At 33.7% G+C, this 23,101-nt stretch overlaps 1 protein-coding gene across 6 annotated transcripts; it reads right to left on the minus strand.

Annotated features, from left to right (window-relative positions):
• Positions 1 to 6,940: 6,940 nt before the first annotated feature.
• On the minus strand, positions 6,941 to 11,431 carry LOC101208146 (pentatricopeptide repeat-containing protein At1g08070, chloroplastic). 6 transcript variants are annotated; one of them, XM_011652905.2, is made up of 5 exons: positions 11,057 to 11,429; positions 10,790 to 10,906; positions 10,518 to 10,652; positions 10,057 to 10,095; positions 7,450 to 9,881 (listed from the first exon to the last, which is right to left on the minus strand). In XM_011652905.2, exons 3-5 carry the CDS (start codon positions 10,552 to 10,554, stop codon positions 8,116 to 8,118), a joined length of 1,842 nt encoding a protein of 613 aa, XP_011651207.1. In that variant the 5' UTR covers positions 10,555 to 10,652; positions 10,790 to 10,906; positions 11,057 to 11,429; the 3' UTR covers positions 7,450 to 8,115. The 6 variants fall into 6 exon arrangements, 5 of the variants coding, with proteins under 5 accessions (XP_011651207.1, XP_031738844.1, XP_031738843.1 ...); XR_968956.2 differs by adding an exon at positions 6,941 to 7,420 and having other exon boundaries at positions 7,754 to 10,652; positions 11,057 to 11,430; XM_031882984.1 differs by having other exon boundaries at positions 7,450 to 9,267; positions 9,622 to 10,652; positions 11,057 to 11,430.
• Positions 11,432 to 23,101: the final 11,670 nt, after the last annotated feature.

Genomic DNA, 23,101 nt, shown 5'->3' on the forward strand with positions numbered 1-23,101 from the left:
ATAAGGCATGTTTTACGCATGCCCAACCCAAAGTGGCATTTTAGGCCCAAGATAACATAATGAAAATGTTCAACCTTGACCTAAGATCGAGTCCGGCCTAAGCCAAACATGACATCAAGCAAGCTCCTTGGCCAATTAGGTTATCTACGTATCCTAAATTGACTTAGAAACCTTAGAGAAGACCTTTGACTAACTTTCTTTATAAATACAACATAATGACTTCATTTGAGGTAGCATGAGTCCTACCCTCAAACTTCCTTACGTCCACTTCTCATTCTCTAACCTAAACATCAAAGTCTTTGTGGCAAGCGCCATTGACAGAGAAATATGTTATCGACTGGAAACCTCTACTATTCAAAGAATTTATAATACGTCGAACTAAACAGTTCTTACTACTAACGCATAGCAATAGCCCTAAGTACAACATCAAACTATAGAGTGCTTTAGATAAATTTTCTCTAAGTTAAAATTTGCTTTTAAAAGCAATAGAAATGAGGGTTTTGGTTTTGGTTGACAGGAAACTAAATTGCAGAAAGTAAAGATAAAGGGTAAATACAACTCTATCATCAATTCTTAGTGATTGAACTTCATGCAATTCTTGCGTGCACACGACTCACTTGACACAACCTAGCTAGCCATAATAAAGACTTATGACAACTAGTTAAGAATGAGCCAAACAAGCGTCCTAACTATTAGTTAGAGCAATTAAGTAAAGCCTAACTAAATTACACATCTTAAGTCTTATTGGGTTCGAAAAATAATCATATAGAAGAGAACTATCGACATGTGCATAAAATCTTAGAATTTCATTGTGTGATTAGCTAGTGGATTGTGATAGCTTGTAGAAATACAAGTTATTGTAGCCTCTTTTATAGAATAATGAGGCCAAAATATTAAAGTAGTGTATCAAAACATGTACATTGTGTTAAAAATGCATAAGTACTTATAAATATACTTTACATAAGTGTTGTGCTTGTTCCACGCAGTTTTCAGTGTCTAAACGCAGGATTGTGAATAAAAGAAGAAGATAGCAAATCGCAGAGTCTCTCGCGAGAAGAATAGGCAAGAAGATCAAATCACAAAGTGTGAAGCAATTTTCTAAAAGACGAGTAGTAGTTGAAGATGATGTGATATATATATCATAGACAACTTTCGACATACGGTGCTGAAATGTTCAAAAGAACATAAGTTTTCCAACCAAAAACTTCTTATAAAAAGTCTCCTTCTCCATCAAAGAAATGGGGGAACCTGTATAGGCCAAGGTGGAGGTTTGCATGGGCCATGAAAGAGGTTCAAATGGACCATAAGGAAGCCTGAAATGTTGAAATTTATGTCCTAAAACTCGTAGATTGTAAATATAATTTATTAATCGTTATTAATAAAGTGTTATTCTTATAATTTTAATAAATGTTATTGATTATATTATTAGTTTTGTCTTAATAACTCAAATCCAATAAACTAACATCCTAAGTTATTTGATGAGTCTTAAAGAATATGTAGAGACATACATGAATCAATGTTCAAGCTCAGCTTAAAGGGTCTATAGTATAAGGATAAGACTAGGTACCTTATTCTAGTAACACTATGGATATGACTCACTTTGTATTTTATACAAACGTAATGATGCAACGTGTTCATGTAAGTGACATGCGAATGAGGGTATCATATGCAATGAGTGTGCATAAGACCAGACCACGAAATAGTAGTCACTAGATATAACTCTATTAACTAGTTAGGTCTCTATTTCATTAGAATGACATATGTAACTTATTCTTAATCTTGAGTATATTATGAACTTCTATTCGCGAGAGATTATCCTTTGATTTGGGTGAGAGTGGCCAGATTGTCGACTCAATATGCTTATCATTTTGGAGACAAGATCGAATGGATAGTTGGAAACATAATTACACAAGATGGAATTCACTCATTCTCGACATTAGGGTAAGTTCATGAATGTTCCCTTAAATGGTGTCTCCGGGACTTAAACAAAAAGTCATACCCCTCTCTATAGCATGAGAAAGATTTTTGTTTATTGGTTGGACCATAAACAAGTTGTTCATTAGAGGAACGCTAGTATTTAAGGATTAGAAGTAACATAGGGGTAAAATGGTAAGTTGACCCAACTAGTGTTACAAACATTCGTGAAAGACTAACTTACTATTATTAAACTATATTCGTGGACACATAAATATATTTATAGTGACAATAGTTCAACTGTGAGTCTTTAGTAGAGTGTACACATAATTAACAAATATTGATTTATGTGGTTAATGAGTTTAACCAATTCATTTCATATCGTTGTAGCTTATGATCTGAGGTCCCCTTCCTAGCTCGTAAAGAATATTAAATACCAAATTTTAATATTTTAATCTCTATCAAAGGTGTCTAATGAAGAGTGTGGAGTTCCAAGGTTAGTAATTAGCTACAAACCTTTAAACAAAGTTTTGGAATGAATTATGTATCCAATTCCCAATAAGATTTACTCAAATGAATTTCAAATGCAAAAAATATTTTCAAAATTTGATATGAAATCTTGATTTTGGCAAATTCAAATTTCTGAAAAGGATAAATACAAAACTGCTTTCAACGTTCCGTTTGGACAATACAAATGGAATGTAATGCCTTTGGGCTAAAGAATGCCCCATTGGAATTTCAAAAAACCATGAATGCCATTTTTAATGATTTTCAAAATTTTACAATTGTCTATGTTTACGATGTTTTAATATTTTTTCCAAATTTAGAAAAGCATTTTAAATATATCAATATTTTCTTTATAGATATAATAAAAAGAAATGGTTTGGTATACCAAAAGTCAAATTATTTGAGACAAAAATAAGATTTTTGGATTTTGAAATATACTTAGAAAAAATAAAGCCCATTCAAGAATCAATTGAGTTCACGTCAATTTTTTTTTATCAAATCCTTGATAAAACCCAACTCCAAAAGTTTTTGGACTCCCTTAATTATGTGTTTGAATTTATACAAAACCTCGGGCCCATTTGGAAATCATTGTACCAAAGGTTAAAGAAAAACCCAACCATGGCTAGACAAACATATCCAAACTATTCAAAAAATTAAGTCTTTAGTCAAATCAATCCCCAATCTTAATTTCATCAACCTATAAGCAAACCTTATCGATTCCTTTAGTTTAGGATATGGAGAAATTCTCAAACAGTGTCTAGATATGACCAAGTTAATAATTCGATTCCACTAAGGGATTTAGAACGATACCCAAAAAAATTACTCAACCATAAAAATAGAATTACTGGCAATAGTTCTCTGTGTCCAAAAATTTTAAGGAGAGTTAATCAATAAAAAAAATTGTTTCAGAGTAGGTTTTGAAAAAGGCAATCCTTTCACTGCAATTTACAGCTTACATAGATTCTTTTTGAAGTGATTCTTTGTTAAGCTCAAACTTTGATTTTGAAATAATTACATTTAATTGATAGCTGTTATCCATTCCTCTTTGAGTTGGAGAACCAAGGAGAGTTTCTTCATAAACAATATGTGGTATTCGTTGATATAATCTTATATATTTAATCTTGAGGGAATTTGATCTGTTTAGATTAGGTATTGGCTCACTCCTAATACTAGATGTACTTGGCCTTGAACTCATAAATTCTCAAGAGCTCATGTTTTCTTTGACTACAGGGAACCTAGGCGATTCATTCTCAAACTTGATTTATACTTTCCTATCAGGATGTTCAATGATATGGAAAACCTCATTTTCTTTCTTTTGAGGGACGAAAGCATTGTCCAGAATCTAAGAATCTAATGTGGATTCTTTGTGACTTCTTCCCAAGAGAGGATTTTAGGAACACTAACAAAAGATTTATTTAGATTTGTCTCTATCAACATGGCTTTTCCCTTTGTCGATGACATTAAAGCCTTTGGTGGATGCATGGTTGTAGTTAGAACTTTGTAAGTGAATTTGTAGACACATTAATTTTTTAACTCCTTCTTCAAAGTTAAAATCTCGTCCAGTGATGTCTAGGCTCAAGATTTTAAGAATGTGTAAAGATACCATAAAATTTAGAAAATATTTAAAATAAATAGGGTCGTTGACCAAATTTGATTCAATAATTCTTAACAATGAATTTGAAAAATCTTTATGGTGTTTGTCACGTGAAATTGCTAAAATTGGTGTATCTAGTCCACATCTAAACATTGGAATTAAGACTACTTGTACAACACCTGTGTGAAGAAATGAAAATTCCTTTTAATGTTTTTCAGTATCATTTCTTGAAAATAATTGTATAAAATCAATTTTCCCATAGACTTGGAATTTTTTTTTCAACAATTTTGACGCAAAGATTTTCTTTGAAACTAAACGTATTTTGAAAATAAATTGTTTTTTAATCAAGTTTGGGAATTCCGCAATTGAGAAAATCAATTTCTATTTTTGATATTCGCTTCGATTCATTAGTAATATCATTTGCATCTGAAAAAGTAGTATGTTGCTCCTCAATCTCTTTTTGAGAAAGTTCTTTTGAAGAAGATAAAAATTTCTTCAAAAAACTTAGACATTTGAAAACTTTAAATTCTCATACTATAAATGTTTATTTCAAAATTTTCTATTGATTCTAGAAATAAAATTTCTTGGGCCAAGAATCTATACATGTATGTGCTAAGACGAATTACTACTGAATAACGATCTCATCGCACTTCTTTAATTTGCGTCTTGCTACTGGGACCACAAACTTAGACACGAACGTACAAGCGAACATAGAGTCTGGGTCTTCGAAATTCGATCTCTTGAAATAATAAAAAGATTGAAGAATAAAATTTATTTGAAGAGAACTAAAATTATCAAACTTTTCTCCCCCGAAAATGAAATTTGAAATCAATTGAAAGAAATTTGAACTTTATTGAATGGCTCTGATACCAATTGCTCCATGCAAAGGTGCAAAGAGAATGATGATCGATAAATTACAAGTAAAAGACAATCAAAATACTATGAGCTTAAGAGTTACGGGCTCAATAATATTTTGCAATGTACCTTGGATTACAACTTGGAAATCTATTTATGCACCCCGAATTTTAAACACAATTGAAATATAAAAAATTAACGTATAAAATCAAATCAGACAAGACAGTACCCCTTGTCGAATAAGATTCTTGTTGAAGAAAGATAAAAATCTAGACCTATTTATAATTAGAAAGGAAATTAAAAGAAAGCTAAAGAAAATATACTAAAGTGGGAAACTAAAGTAAAGTCTACCTATATCTTATCTAAACAAATATTGGTTGAAAATTCAACTATCTTATCTTTTTATTATTATTATATCACATAATGGATATACTATTACAAATTTATCCTTTATTGTTATTATACCTATCTTAATTTAGTAAAACATAAAATTAAAATCCAAACGTCTAAAGTAGTGGCGTATCCAGAAATCATATGTAAGAATACACGATTAACAAAAAAAAAATAATTGTAGTGGATGAGTATTGAACAACTCAAAGACCTTAGGATTTCAAAGGGACACCAACCACCATACCAAAGACCGAATATAAAATAAAAAAAATGCATTTTTAAAGATATATCATAATTTGACACTTCAAAACTAATATTAAATTGGAAATGTGAGGAAGAGTGTGCCCCTGGCCCTTAATAAATCCGCCAGGGGAGAAAATAAAAGTCACCTCCTTCATTCTTTATAAAAGTCACTTCCTTCATTCTTTAATTAAGTGGGCTTATTAAAGAATTAAATATGTTCTTTCTTGCGCATAGTAATTATGCATATCATTAATCGTATTTTCTGTTCGAATTACTAACTTACTAACTGACCAATAGACTCACTGTGCTTCATTATTGCGACTTACGACTGGGACCATCAAACGTAGTCAAACACTCCATGAAATATACACAATTTCATTTTAGCTCTTGGACTTGATCTTGAATTGCGCTTGTTGCCTTCAATTTTAAGAGTTACAGACTCGACAATATTTTGAATGCAGAGGTGCAAAGAGAATTAGGATCGGTAAATTACAAAAAAGGTGCTCGAAATTTAGGAGCTTTAAGAGTTACAAGCTCGATAATATTTTGATTGCCTTTTTCATGTAATTTACCGATCCTAATTCTCTTTACACTAATTCTCTTTACACCTATGCATCGAGCAATTGGTATCAGAGTCATTCAACAACGTTCAAATTTCTTTTGACTGGTAAGGATGTTGTGGATGGCGATGGATGATAACGCAAGCTCAAACATAGCAAAGCGTGGAGAGCTGGTAAGCCTTCTTAGTCAAACTCTTCCTGCTCTTCTTGTAGGTTGAGATTCAAGATTTTGGATATAAAATCAAATTTGTTCTCAACTTTCCTCATCCAAAAAGGTCCCTTGCAAATTTGTTCCAAGTTAAAAAATCTTATGTGATTTTGAATCCAAATTCTCAATTCTGAACCTTCAAGAAGAGGAAGAACAATGAGATGAAGTAGGCTTACGAGCTTCATCCACACTGCGAAGCTCAAACCTCCGTTTCTCATACATGGCCACGCTCAGTATCCTTCCTAGTTGAACTTCAAATTGCATGAATCACTACACTTTAGTTTAACTTAAATTAACTCTTCTTTTCTTTTATTACATTAACCATTTTAACGGAAGTTAATGATAAATTACCCCTTTTATGTTGATTTGCTGATGCAGACAACCAACAATTATAAAAAATATCAAAATATCTAAGCTATATATTTATATAAAATCTAAAAAATTCATTCATATTTGAAATTATTTATCAAAAGAACAGTTTAATAATAACATAGTAGTTAATAATTAAAATATAGAAAAAAAAAAAGTAGAGTTTTATTATTGGGAACACCTTGTGATCTTCAACCAATTTTGGGCTTCAATATAAATTACCTGGCTTTGTTTCCAATGATTGAACAACCAAGCCAATCTCACAATAATATTTTCATTATAGACTGCAAAATCGAAAGCTTGAATTAACTTATAATTGCAAATTTTTGAGCGACGTGTGCTCGAATTGTTGAAAAAATATTGAAAAGTTGGTGAATAACTTTCATCCCTTTCAATGAAAACAAATAGTCAAAAGAATACTATGGCTAAATATAAATCACTCTTAAAATAGAAGTGTCACTGCACCATTCTTATAAATAATTGCTCTTGCACAAAAAAGGTTATAGTGCTCTATTATCTAAAGCATAGGTAGGATTTTAATTCTAATAAACACATAGTTCTCACGACTATGTTCTTGAGCATACGATGAATACATTGTCGAGATCCATCCTCTTCAAAGCATATGTTTCTTTCGGTTAACGTGTTGATCAGTTGTATTTGACCTGATTCAGAAAATATATATTCCAAGATACAAAGATCGGAAAAACCCAACCAAAGTTGCTCTTGTGGCCCTGAAGGCAGATTTGAATTCCAGGAAGAAGAGATTCATCATATTTAAATCTGAAATCCAATAATAATGCAAATCAAGATCAATTTATTTAAATTTATTTAGTTGTGGTATTTATAAACTATTACAATAAATAATAATAATGTATTGTCACTATGTAACATTAGAACAAAAGGTCAAGTTTTTATTACAATTCAAGCATGTGTACCATATCGATCCCATCCATCGCCACTCAACTTTGAAATGCAAGAACAAATTCTAGTAAAGAATTGGTTTGAACTAAGAACTTAGTATAAAAGCATTTTAAAGAACAAAACGAATTACACCCTAGGAAGATGTTTTTTAAAGACTAGAACTTCCCATTATGTCTCTAGATGCATCCGTACCTAGAGGCAACCAGTATCAACTGATTCTTGCCAATTATGTCAACAATTAAGCTGCAGCTTTTGACCCACGCCCATCCATGGTAGAGTTTAAGGCACACCGTAATTGCCTGACCTCTAAATAGGAACTCGCAAGTGTAGCAAACTCATCACCATCACTGGAAAAATGTTCACCAAGCCATTTTGCGGCAACATCCCGAATGAAGAGAAACTAGCTTTGTGAGTTGCTGCTTGCGAGACCTCGAGGCAACTTAGTTGCCAGTCCTAGTGAAGATGATCAAGCGAAATGGTGCCAAAATAAGCTCTAAAAATCAAGTTTACAAGCCCTAAAAATCAAGTTGTCAAGTATTATGAATCCTTATCCACTACCAGTAATCCTTACATGAACAAAACCCCTGCTCAAAGTGATGAAACCGATGTCGGTCTCTCACCACAATTTTCCGACAAAAAGCCTTGGAGATTAATTTTGCAGCAGTGTGACAGTCATTACATATCCTCAAGTTTTTCATTATCCGGATAGGTGTTGGTGGACTAATATTAATAAGACCAAATGCAATGGCTAGCTTCTCACTATGTCTAAACAGAGTACTTTCCTTCTCTTCTTCATCAACATCAAGCAAAACCTCATTTATGTCTGGTGTATAACCTTCTAACTTCAATTTCATAGCCATTTCAACCAACATATCCTCAATTGCATCCATGTCGGGGTGTGTTTTATCACCAGCTAGAAATTCATGAATAACTCCATTTGCTTCAATCATGCTACAACCAGGAATCTTCAAAACCCTATGTTTTGTCATCATGCCCCTAATCTCAAGAACATCATCCCATTTTCCTTTTGAAGCATATATGTTCGATAACAACACGTGGAAACCATCATGGTCAGGCTGAAGCTCAATCAGCTTCCTCCCAACCCTTCTTCCCATTTCACTATCACCGTGTTTCTTACAAGCCCCAAGTAAGGCACCCCAAGTAGCAACATCTGGTGTCATAGGCATACGGTTGAGAAGTTCCTCTGCTTCTTGAAGCTTACCTGCACGTCCTAGAAGATCAACCATGCACCCATAGTGCTTAACATTTGGCTGTATCTTATGATCGTGAATCATTGAATAAAAATGATGCTGCCCTTCATCTACTAAACCCATGTGACGACAAGCACCAAGTACTCCCATGAATGTTATTTCATTAGGTGTTACATGACACTTTTTCATATTAGAAAACATATCAAGCGAGCTTTCCACTAACCCATTCATTGCCAACCCAAGAATTAGAGCATTCCAAGTCGAAATCCCTTTCTCAATCATCCCATAAAAAACCTCCAAGGCAGTTTCAACACATCCACACTTCATATACATGTCTATGAGGGTAGTACCTAGAATAACATTAATGGTCAGACCGTTCCTTTTTATATACGCATGGACCCACTTCCCTTGCTCAAGGGCAGCCAAGCGAGCGCATGCAGATATCACACTCACTAATGTGGTCTCGTCTGGTTTGAAGCCACTCATTTGCATTTCCTGGAAAAGCGCCAGAGTCTCATCAAAAAGGTCATTTTGTGCATAACCTGATATCATAGAACTCCAAGACACAACATCCTTCTCAGGCATGGAATCAAAAATGGCTTTGGCATTATCAACTAAATTGCATTTCAAATATCCTGATATCATAGAGTTCCAAGATATCAAGTCTAACAAATAGGCTTCATCAAACAATTTACGTGCCACCATTATATCCCCACATTTCGAGTACATATAAATCAAAGCATTCTGAAGGTTTATGTAAGATTCAGTTCCAATTTTCAAAGATAAGCTGTGAATCAATTTCCCCATATTAACAACCAGTAAGTTTGCACAAGCAGAAAGAGCACTCACCGCTACAACTTCATCCACCATTACTCCAATTTTATGCATTCCTACAAATGTTCTTATAGCCTCCTCATACATCTCGTTCTGCTGAAAGCAAGCAATTAATGCACTCCATGTAACCATATCTTTCTCTAGCATTTCATCAAACAACTTACAGGCTTCAACCACTAGTCCTCTCATGCCAAACAAAACAATCATAGAATTTGAAGCAATTATGCTCCTCTCTGGCATTTGATGATATATATGCTTTGCCTCCTCTACATTACCTATTTCAATATACCCAGCCAAAATTGAATTCCATGACACAGAATCCAAAACAGAACTTTCATTAAACACCCGGCAAGCATCAGTCATATTGGAGCAAACAGAAAAACAATTAATCAAAGTATTTCGAACATAAACATCTGAATCAAAACCCAATTTCAAAACATGATTATGCACCTGCTTTGCTTCCCATTCCGACCGACGGATGGAACAAGCCTGAATCAGAAGTGGGTAGGTGTAATTATCAGCACCCAAATAGTTAGAAAGCATGGATTTGTAAAGAGTGAAAGCAAAATGAGGGGAGTTTGTTTGAATGTAAGCTCTAATCATCATATTCCACATAAAGCAATTGGTGTTCTCAATGAAGTTGAAAATTCGACGGGTGTAATCGATGTGAATGAAGGGAAAATGTGTTGAGAATTTGATTAATCTGCTTGCAGCATAAGTTTCTCTTATGAAGCCAGTTAGAAGCATCTGAGAGAGTATTTGGTTGAATTGATTGATATGTTGACATCGGTTCAAATGAAACTCCAAAATTGAAAGATTAATGGTGGGTTTGAAGGTGGGTTTATGAATGAGAGATGATATACGCCCATAAGAAAGGTGGTTGGATTTCAACAAATTCACATATCTCTTACCTTCACAAACCCACAGCTGGATTTCCCTCCAAACCATAGAAAGCGGCTGATTACAAGTTGGAGTGTCTAGCTTTTAACGGGTCAAAAACAATGATAATAGATAGAATAGCAATGCCCAATTTACTTCAAGATAGCCTGTAACACGATGAAAATAGTAACCCAAATTCTAAATTAAAACGACGAAATATAATATTTTTCATATTGAAGCAAATGGAAAGTCGACAGACTGAACAAATCTTGGAAAAGCCATCTTCCACCACAAACACACATACCTTCTGCTTGCTTTTGCTGGCATCTTCCACGTGTTTGCTTGAGGATACCTCATTAGCAGAAGAAAACCCTTATTAACACTTCTGGACTTTCTTGACGGGGCCATGAGCTTCAGCAATCTGTAACACATATATAAACATGTTTTAGCACACTAGTTTAAATATCCACTGAATTCCAAGTCCAACACTTACATTCACCCAACAAAATCTTCATAGAAATTGTACTTTTAAATAAAAAATGAAAGATAAGACACCAATGGTTTCCTTTACCGAGTTCAACATACAAAAACTGGAAATAGAAAAAACACTCTTCTATCAGATTAGACGACTTGCACTCGAAGATTAGAACCCGGACGCTGAAGACGGAAGCCACGGCGGCGAGGCAGCAAAGGTGAGATCGGCGAGAAAGAGGCGTACCGATGACAACGCTGAGGTCGAGGCGAAGCTGTGTCGAGGTAAAGCGGAAAACGACGTCATATGAGAGATGTTGACAAGCGCGGCGGTTGTTGCGGCGGCGACGGGAGCGGCGCAGTCCTTAACGTCGTCTTTGTCGATGAGAGGTGTTTTTAGGAGAGAGGCTAAGGCTCGCCGATGAGAGGAAGTAGAAATTGAAGGAGGGTATTCCTGTAATTAAAAAAAATCCACTGCGCGCCATATAGTTCTTAATTTATGATTCTGTGAAATTAAATTTAATTAAATAGCTGTGAGTTGAATATTTAATTAATTATTAGATTTTAAATTTTAGTATTATTGAATTTGAATTTAATTAAAAAACATTTTGTATTTATTTAATTAAATTGAATAGTAGATTTTTTTTTAGAAATTTGATAATTAAGGTATATGTGCATATATATATATATATATATATATATATATATATAATTGTTGTGAAAAATTGAAAATATAATTATATTTGTTAAAATATAATTATTAAGAAAAAGATATTTATATTTTGGAAAAAGAGAAAAATTTTATATGATTGAAAAATTATTTAGGAAAGAAAGAGAATAATTGAAAGCAGTGGCGAATCCATAAATTTTACATAGGGGCACCGGACATTATATAATAAACACACTAAAAATGTTAAGAAAATATTTTGACGTTTCACTGATGCTCTAATAACATTCACTACATTTGTAGTAATAAAGGAAGACCGACAATTTTCACATGATTTTTTTTAGGGTAAATATGTGAATTTAAAATTTGCATACAAAAAAAAGGAAGAATAATACAACCAAGGGCCACTACAACAGAAAAGCAAAATTTAGGCGAGTTAAATTTAATATATATTGTAATCTTACACTTCAAAATTAATATTAAAATATAAAAACCGATAATGTGAGGGGGGCATGTGCCCCTGGTCTCTTAATAGATCCGCTCTTGATTGAGAGAAGGAAAATGAGGATTAAGAGGGAAAAAAAAATAGCAATTAAAGAAGAAAAAAGAGAGGAATTAAAGAAGAAAAAAGAGAGGGACTAAGAAGGAATACGTGGAAATAAACTAATTGCTTTCCTCCTCAATTCTTGTAACACTAGAGTGCATTAACGTCGTTAAGGGCGGCCTAACGATAAACCTGTAAATTCATAAACATTTATATATATTTCTATTCCATATAAAAGTTATACTGACTTGAAACATATTTCTTTTGTAGCAATTTTTCGTGTTCGATCTAAACGATCCAACACTTAATCAGTTTGTTGAGCATCAAATGCTCACTATGTGTAAGGAATTCAGGGCAAGTAACCATCGACATTTTAAGAAGTTTGACAGCCTTGAAGAAGCACGAGCAAACCCACCCTATGAGATTGGTCAATCGGGTGGAAGATTGGCACTTTCTCTATGGCCACTACATCACTCGACAATTTCAGGTGATTTATATAGTTTTACGTTGAAATCGATAACGTTTATTTATTTAATTTGTTTGAAAGTATAACGTTTTGATTATCGTCATTTTTGGAATGTAGGATCAATCAAATGTGTGCAAGGTTGTTAGGGCGCGACAACCTTACAACCATAGGAGCAACACAAAGTCATTTCTTTAGAGACAAACAAAGCTCACTAAACTACACGGTCGTCCGGTGGACCGTGTTGAGCTATTCAGAGAAACGCACACCGATAGTAGTGACGAGTTCATTTCACCAGCAGCAGAGGACGCTTTTGTAAGTTTTAGAAAATTATATGTTTTATTATACTTTCAATTATGTTTTTAAGTCTTATCATCTCTCAAATTTAATTACAAACTTCTATTGTACAGAATCAAATGGTGGAACTTCAGTCTCAGCCCATCCCAGAGGGTTCTCAACCACTAACTGAGGGCAAGATATACGAGACAGTTTTGGGTAGACAATTGGGCTACTCAAAAGGTCATGGTTGGAGCCCAAAACCTAAACCTAGGATTGGGGCTTCATCTTCTTCCTCTAGTGTGTATGACTACCAATCACACACATAGGAGGTTAGCGAACTAAAGACGAGCCTTGACAACGCTAACCGAATGATCGAAGAACAACGCCTGAGGGAGGAGAAGCGAGATCGACTACTGGCAGACCATGCTCGAGAAATGGAGGAGATGAAGAAGATGCTCGAGGAGATGAGTCGATCACAAAGAGGCCCATGATCACTTCGGGTACGCACTTTTCAATATTTAATTTGTTTAATTTTGCATATCTAATATTCTAACTATATTTTTATGTAATTTGTAGGTTTGGTGTTCGCGTCCGTAACTATAGCGCACTAGAGCATTAGCTTTCGAGTTTTTTTTTTTTTTTAATGTATTGTTTTGAATTATGTAATTATTTTTTTGTATTTAGCATATTGCATGTATTATTTTGTAATCAGAACTTTCCTCCTTGAACTTTTTGGTGAAGTTGATGCATATCAAGATTCTCAACTGTTGGAGTAAAAAGTCTTTCGATATGTTATTGGAACTATTAAAAGCAACATTTTCTATGGTTACTACTATCCCTAGTTCATTCTACGAAGTCAAATGAAAACTACAATGACTTAGGCTTGGGATACGAGACTATTCATGTGTGTAAGTACGACGGTGTATTGTATTGAAAGGAATTTGACGATTTGCAACATTGTCTTGAAGGAATGAAATTCCCATAGCGGAAGAATCTCATAAACAACAATAAGGCCTAAACATGCTCTAAGGAGGAAAAGAAAAAAATTTCTCTTTGTAGAATCTCATAAACACAATGAACTCCTCAAATCTTCAAAGAACACCACGAAGTCTTCCTTGTTATTCTCAAGGTAAAAATCAACAGAGAGTTTGTGGGCTTCTGTGATTTTGGTTTCGTAAAAAGAAAAACATTTGAGAGAGAATTTTTTCTTCTTTTTGGAACAAAGAGATTGTACAAAAAAAAAGAAAAAAAAACAGAAGAGCGGGGAGGATATGTTCCTTTTGTATCTTAACCATCTTTCTTAAGAGAGATGGAGCGGAGAGGATACTATCCTCCATTCTTTTCTCTCTCCTAGTTCCTTCATCCAACGGATCCCATAACTCTGTTCTGGAGGATAGTAGGTCAACCTTAATGGTAGTTCGAACAACAACCGAAGCTTTGAATGTAAGTATTCTCAAAACTCTAATTTCTTTTTAATTTAGGGTTTAATACTAACGTTACTATTAGAAATTAGAGTAAAATTTTGATCCATTTTCCACCTTGGTTGTTTATTTTCTATCATGTTGTATAAGAGCATGCTTTTATTTTGCTCAATTACATGTGGTGGGTTAAAATTTATTAGATAAATTATGGTTGAACTAAAATGGATACATTATGATTTGGGTCATAAATTAAGTATTTTATGTAATAATTATTGTAATTCTTGAGGGTCTGTAATTTTTTAAGAGTCTCTAGAGTTGAAAATTGGTTGTAATTGCATCAACCATAAAAGAAAATCATGTTTTTTTTTTGTGAAAGATAGAAGACAAACTCAAAATAAGGCTTCAGACCCGGTTCATCGTTCGTCCGACCCGACCTAAGTCCAGCACAAGACCCACCATTCATTCGACCCAACCCATGCCTGTGTGCCTTGCTGACCCGTTCTGCGTTTGACCATGCCTGCCTGTGTGCCTAACTCCGACCCGCTCCACGCACCGTCTGTGACCCACGCGTCTGGTGGTTGATCTGATGGTCTAGCTCGGTTCAAGCCCATTGAGTTGGGTTTTGGGCTAGTCCAAGGGTGTTTTAGGCTGATTCAGTGTAGATTTGTTGGTTTTCAGCTAGTCCGAGTGGTTCAGGAGCAATAGTGTACTTCACCAAATTATTAAGTAATACTTTAGACTTTAGCTTAATTTAGGGGCTAAAATCAGTCCCTTTTAGGATGTTATAATTAAATTATGCATGTGATGTATGTTTCAATTATTTTTAAATTTGTATGTGCATATTGTATATCATATAGATTTAAAATCTCACCATAGGTTAACATGTTCATGTATTGAAAATATGTTATAATGGTTATAATATATATATGCATGTTAATGAATTAATATGGAAATTAATTAATTAAATTAATTAAATTAATCTTGATTAAATATAATTTAATAAAAGAAATTAATGATTTAATATAATTAAATATGATTTAATTAAATGATAAATAAATTAAAATCTATATTAATCAACTTTTTTTTATATAATTGTTATATAATGGTTACATAAATGTTTGTTATAAGTTAAGCCTATAGTTTTATAAATGTTATAAAATCAAGTAGTTTTTAAAAATCTATAACATAGATAAGTTGCATGTTTACCTAAGTTAAATAATATCTACTAATTTTTCATAGAGGTTGATATCTTGTAAAATTGGTTACTAAAGGCCCACCTAATTCAATCTTGTCAACAAGTTAGATAAGATGACAAAGGTTGGAGGTTCTTAAGTTGACAGTTTATGGAACACCTCCTACCTGAAGATCGTAATCAGTTCTTGAGCCTAGTTAACTTAGTTTTATGAGCATGCATGAGAAATGTAAGGTAATAAAACTGGTTTATCACCTAGACATTGTAGGTTTAAATCTAGTATAAAGGTTATGCTTGGATGTTTCACCTAGACTTAGGTTTTTTCTTTAAGTTAGCCTAAATAAAATCCCAGAGTAATAGGAAACTCCTAAAACCATTACATAACACTTCAACTAGAGATAAATAGAGTACTTTTAGCTCTAGCATCCTTAAGAGTTTACATTGTGAGGTCCATGCAGGGCTTTGAGTTGTGCATAGGAGCAGACTTGCTTCGAAGAGTGTTTGCATGGATCAATATCAAGGGGAATAGGGAAAGTTGTTCATAGTAAGTGGGTGAAGGATATGTGATAACGCATCCCACGGTCTCTCCCATTACGCCGCACCGTGAGATTCCTATAATGTGCTTACTTGTCTGTCCGAAAGTGCGTTCCATTTGGACGGTTGTATTATAGGATTCAGAACACTACAAACTCCAAATATGGATAGGTTTTCTTAGATTGGTTTTCATATTGACTTTCCACTTTCGGGAGCGTGTTGATTATGATCTATGAGATCAAAAAATGAAGGGTTATACTTACAAGAATTACTAAGTTGTTAGTACATTCTTGACCAAAATAGCGATAATTATGTGATATAAAGAATCAAAAGTTATTTTAGAGTTAACATCTAGTCAAGATTGTCTTGGTTCAAAGGAGGAGTAATTGACTAACCTTTGGTGGAGGATATTCTAAACCTTTGAAATATCATTGCAAAACATAATAATGAAGGATACATTATTAGTAATTGCTAAAATAGATTGGTTCTTTATGATTATAGTTTTTTTTTACTAAGAGAATATGTTTGCATTCCAGCATGAATAGCTCAATAGTTCAACTTTTAGCTTTCGAAAAACTTAATGGCGATAATTATGCGGCATTGAAATCAAATCTTAACACGATACTAGTAGTTGATGATTTAAGATTTGTCTTAACTGAGGAATATCCTTAAACCTCTGCTTCTAATACTAACCGAACTAGTCGGAAAGCATATGATCGATGAGTAAAAGCTAATGAAAAAGCCTGTATCTACATTCTTGCCATCATGCCTGATGTTTTAGCAAAGAAACATGAATCCTTAGCCACAAATAAAAAGATTATGGATTCATTAAGGAAAATGTTTGGGCAACCATAATGGTCACTACCATTTTCAGTAAGCGAATGAAGAAGGGGACCTTTGTTAGAAAACATGTCCTAGACATGTTGATGCACTTCAACATCGCTGAAGTAAATGGTGGTGGCATCACGAGGCTAATCAAGTTAACTTTATCTTAGAGTCTGTTTCGAAGAGCTTCATACCATTTTAGATGAATGCTTCTCTGAACAAGATAAAGTTTAGTTTGACAATCCTTCTCAATGAGCTCCAGGGATTCCAGAACCTTACCATGGGTAAAGGGAAGCAAGTGGAAGTAAATGTTACTACCACAAAAAGGAAGTTTTCAAGAGGATCATTATCTAAAACTAAAGTTGGACCCTCAAAACCTAATGCTCAAATAAAGAAGAAGGGAAAATGGAAGACTCCCAAGGAAAACAAGGGAAAGAAAGCTGCAGAAAAAGGTAAATGTTACCATTGTGCCCAGAATGGACACTGGTTAAGGAACTGTCCAAAGTACCTTGCAGAGAAAAAGGTAGAGAAGGAAACAAGGTAAATATGATTTACTAGTTGTTGAAACATGTTTAGTCTTGCTTCAGAAATTAGCTTTAAATGATCTCGCTTGTTCCAACCTTGATAACTTTAAATTAGTACTTGGAAAAGGCTTTCAGAAAGCGAGATCATTCTTAAGGTTGGAACATGAGAGATGGTCTCAGCTAAAGCAGTGGGAGATTTAAAGTTATTTTTTTTAAGATAGATATATCATACTAAGAATGTCTTGCATGTACCTCAAATGAGAAAAAAAATTAATATCTATCTCTTGTATATTTGGACAAATGTATAGAATATCTTTTGAAATTAATGAAGTGTTTGTTTTCTATAAAGGTATTCAAGTCTGTTATGCTATACTTGAAGACAACTTATATAAGTTAAGACCAACCAGAACAAATTTTGTCTTAAATACTGAAATGTTTAGAACAATCAAAACTCGGAATAAAAGACAAAAAGTTTCTTCTAACACCTATTTATGATACTTGAGACTTGGCCACATAAATCTCAATAGGATTGAAAGATTGCTCAAGAGTGAACTTCTAAGTCAATTAGAAGATTACTCTTTACCTCCTTGTGAATCTTGTCTTGAAGGAAAAATGACCAAAAGATCTTTTATTGGAAAAGGTCTCAACTAGCTAAAGGACCTTTAGAGCTCATACATCAGATCTCTATAGACCAATGAATGTTAAAGCTCGAGGAGGGTATGGATATTTTTTTAGCTTCATTGATGATTATTCAAGATTTGGTCATATTTACCTAATATATCATAAGTCTGATTCTTTTGAAAAGTTCAAAGAATATAAGGCTGAAGTTGAGAATGAATTAGGTAAAACAATAAAGATACTTCGATCAGATCGAGGTGAAGAGTATATGGACTTACGATTCCAAGACTATTTGATAGAACATGGAATACAATTACACCTTTATACACCAAGTACGCCTTAGCAGAATGGTGTATCAGCAAGAAGAAATTGAACCTTGTTGGACATAGTTCGCTCTATGATGAGTTTTGCTTAGTTGTCAGATTCGTTTTGGAGATATGCTTTAGAGACAACTGTCTACATCTTGAATAATGTTCCCTTTAAAAGTGTTTCAGAAACACATTATAAGCTATGGAAAAGGTGTAAAGGAAGTTTACGTCATTTTAGAATTTGACGATGTCCAGCACACGTGTTGGTGCAAAATTTTAAGAAATTGGAAACATCGTTCAAAATTATGTCTATCCTCAAGTTATCCAAAATAATCAAGAGGTGGTTTGTTTTATGATCATCAGGATAATAAAGTATTTGTATAGACAAATGTTACGTTCTTAGAGTAAGACCACATCTGATACTACAGATATATCTAGTTCATCAACTAAAGTAGTTGATACAACTAGGAAATTTGGTTAATCACATCATTCTCAAGAGTTGAGAGAGCCTCGATGTAGTGGAATGGTTGTTCATTAGCCTCATCGCTATTTGGGTTTAACTGAAACTCAAGTTGTCATACCTAATGATGGCATAAAGGATCCATTAACCTATAAACAGGCAATGAATGATGTGGATTGTGACCAATAGATCAAAGCCATGGGCCTCAAAATGAAGTCTATGGATTTCATAATTCTTCTTGAGCTCTAGTAGATCACCAAATGACCTAAAACTTATTGGTTGTAAATAGATCTACAAGAGAAAACAAGACCAAACCGATAAAGTGCAACCTTTTAAGGCTCGACTTGTGGCAAAGAGTTATATTAAAGAGAGGGAGTGAATTGTGTAGAAACTTTCTCTCGCGTTGCTATGCTTAATTCGATTAGAATACTCTTATCCATCGTCACATTTTATGATTATGAAATTTAGCAGATGGATGTCAAGACAATCTCTTTTAATGGCAATCTTGAGGAGTATCTATATGGCTCAACGATAATGGTTTATAGAACAGGGTCAAGAACAAAAGGTTTGTAAGCTTCAAAAATCCATTTATGGATTAAAACAAGTATCTAGATCCTGGAATATAAGGTTTGATACTGCGATCAAATCTTATGACATTGAACAAAATGTTGACGAGCCTTGTGTTTACAAAAAGGTAGTCAATTCCACTATAGCATTCTTTGTTTTGTATGTAGATGATATTCTACTAATTGGAAATGACATAGGTTATCTTAATCATAAAAAAATTGATGATATTCTACTCCAATTCCACTATGCTATGCAATTTCAAATGACAGATTTAGGAGATGCACAATATGTTCTTGGGATCCAAATAGTTCAAAACTTGAAGAACAGAACACTAGCCATGTCTTAAGCATCTTATATAGACAAAATTAATTTTGACAAGATATAAGATACATAATTCCAAAAAGGGTCTCTTTCCGTATAGATATGGAATTCATTTATCAAAGGAACAATGTCCTAAGACACCTACCCGCTTTAGGGTTAGTAGATAAGTTGTTCTCTTAAGGACTAAATCCAAGTCTCGAACAAGGGGTCCCACCCTCTCATTGGTCCGAGAGGGATTCAATTTATAGGTTGATCCTTAAACCAATTGTTCAATAGTGGATCAGTGGGACTTAAGAAAAAAAATGTAGTATTGGAGATAAAACAATATTTTGACCTAGTCGAGCTTTCGAACAACCTGTGAAGGATTAACTTACCAATCATGGTTATATTAGATGGACACAAATATATCTATAGTCAAGGAAGTACAATTATGAGACTTTAGTGGGATGACCCGTTAGTTAACTAATGTTGATTAGCTCGATTTAAAAGAATTTAGCTAGTTAATCTCAGATCGTTGGAGCCCATGATCTATAGGTCAATTAGGTTCCCTTACTAGCTCACATGGAATAAACTTAGAACAGTATGAGTTGAATTGTTCAATTTAATTGAGGAGGGAAAAACTGATAAGTATATGTGATATAATCATCAGTTATCAGATTAGAGACAAAACTTTAAATATGAATGCAAATTCATACTTAGAAGCTCGAAAATGATAGAAATAGTGAAAGTTATAAAAATATCAAAATGTTGTTTTTTGACTTTGAAAAGTCAAACTTTGACCGATAATATATTCAACTTTTTTAAATATTGAGAAAATGAATGCAAATTGATGCTTGAAAGGTCGAAATTAGTCCAGACGAACAAAATTGTAAAAATGTAAAATGTTGACTTTTGACCAAATGACCATTTTTCCCTTTTACCAAAGTTAGTGGGATAAAATTTATGAATTGTAATTTGATGAAGACAAAAAGTCTTGGAATCGTAATTTGATGAAGACAAAAAGTTCACTAAAGAAAGTGGACTTTGAGTTGTTGGGCTTTAGTGTTGCATGGATATGCATTTTTTGCATGAAAATTTCTTATAAATAGGATAAATGAGTCAAAAAAGAGGAGTGTTGAGACATCCAGCTAATGTAGAGGAATGAAAGCATTTTAATTGTGAATTTCCTAATTTCATTTTAGATTCATGGAATGATTGTTTGGGATTAGCTTCAAATGAGTTTAATCCATTTGGGAATCTGAGTGCCTAGTACAGTATGTGGTCTGTGGTGTTAATTGCTTATAATTTTCCACCTTAGAAATGCATGAAAGAGTCCAACTTTTTCATGTCATTGCTAATACTCAGTCCAAGATCTCCGGATAGGAAAATTGATGTTTACATACAACCGTTGACTGAAAAATTGAAAGAGTTATGAACTTTTGGCATGTATACTTATGATTCTCTTACCGTTCAGTTCTTTCAAGTGTATACAGTCTTGTTGTGCATAATTAATGACTTTCCGATGTATGGTGACTTATTTGGGTGGAGTACTGATAACTTATAGAAATACAAGTTATTGTGGTCCTTTAAGTAAGATAATGAAGTCTTATCGCATAGACAATAAAGAAAACAGAAGAAAAAGTAAGCGATTTGGTTATCTCACAAAATAAATTACACAAAAGAACTTTTTTCCTATTTTACCATTCCTTAGTGCTCTTATTGTAGGATTTTAAGCAAAAAGGAGTGAAGCTCAATGGTACCATCTCTACGTGAGAATCTGCTCAACCTTTGTTGCGACAAAAAGAAAATCAAGCCATGCAAATTAAGATACTAGCAGACAAAAATTGATTGGCGAGAAATTCTGAGAAAGGATGAAAAGATGTCTATGCAGCTTCGCTGCAACTTTTCAGAAGCTTTAATGGCACGTGACGTCTTGTCAACATCAACTGTTGCCTTTAAGTAGGGCTTTCCACTCCAAAATTAGTGTGCACACTTTAGCCGAAAAGCAAGTTCTTAGATCGTCCATCTTCTCCTTTTGCTTCAGTTTTATGTGAGAGCTTAGAACAAAAAGAGAGAGACTAATCCCCTCAAGTTTCCCTTCACAATAGACAAAAACTAGAACTAAAGAGTATAAGAAATCATACCCTAAGACACTTCTTATGTCCTACTTGTATTTTCTTTATATTGTATTGTTTGTAAGATGAACATCATGGTCGAGGGGCCTAAAGTTATTTTTATTAGAGTAATACATTTCTTCTTCCATTCTCCCATGTTTCTTGTCTTCTTCTCATTTAATATGTTTGGTTAAATAAGTAGCAATAGCTTGTGGTTCCAGTACTTCGAGAATCAGAATAAATGTCTTAAGAGTTTTGCTGAGTTAAATGGGAATATCTTAACCTTGTATGTTCGAAAGAATAGCAAGGGTTTTGATTGTAATCACCTGACAAGTGAGAATCACATTTAGCTAAGCAGGTGGTGAGAAGATAGTCGCAAGACAATCTTAACGTCGAACTTCTCCTTTGCATACACAACCAAAAGGAATTTGTGTGTAGCGACATCATCGAGAGGATGCTTACTTCAATTAAGGACAAGTTACTAATAACGTATTTAAGTTGATTAGATACAAATCATAGCTTAATTTTGTGTATTTGCATCTCGATAGGTGAGCAAGTGTGGCAAAAGCATTGAGAGGCCGCACGCTCTAATTCTAAGTTAATACATGCTTTGTATCATCTGATCAGATCACTAAAGTACAAATTATTGCAATTAGATAATTAAACTTTCCTTCGCCGCAATGTCTATAAGAAGTTCATTGTCCACTATGTCATCTCGTCATGCTCACCTTGCACCGCCAAGCACTATAACGTAAATAGTTAAGTTAAGTAGGATATTGTCCATAAATATACTGTATAGATTATATCGCATGATTTAGTACGCTACAAGATAAATTAGAAAGTTGAATTCCTTGTGTTTGACCCTGAACTTACCAAGAAACCTCTCTTCGTTTATACATGGACGATAAAGAGGAAAACTTGTGCAATTACATTCACTTTTATTGCATAACTCTATTTAGTCGCATGATAGTCATCTAATTAGAGTCATTCATGTTATACTCAAACTTGCCCAAAAAATGACCTTTGGTACTTTAGCTCAAAAGTTGAACTTCTTCATCTACTCTTTTAGTTTGACAGCCCTACCTGAACGAATAGACTCAAAGTGAGAACTTTTGGAACTGGTTTAAAAGAAAACACACGAGTAGAATAGAAGCTCTGGTCATCCCAAATCTATGAAGAGCATCCAAACTAGAAGGCCGGAAAGCTTCTTCTCCAAATTTTCATTGATTTTTAATTTTGTAACTACACATTAGTTAATCTACAAGACTATAATCTTCTGTTTAAGAGTTGGTTAGTTTCAAGACTTAGTCATTATGGAAAAATAGATTT

The sequence above is a fragment of the Cucumis sativus genome, chromosome 3, assembly GCF_000004075.3.
Source record: "Cucumis sativus cultivar 9930 chromosome 3, Cucumber_9930_V3, whole genome shotgun sequence".
Lineage (NCBI taxonomy): Eukaryota > Viridiplantae > Streptophyta > Magnoliopsida > Cucurbitales > Cucurbitaceae > Cucumis > Cucumis sativus.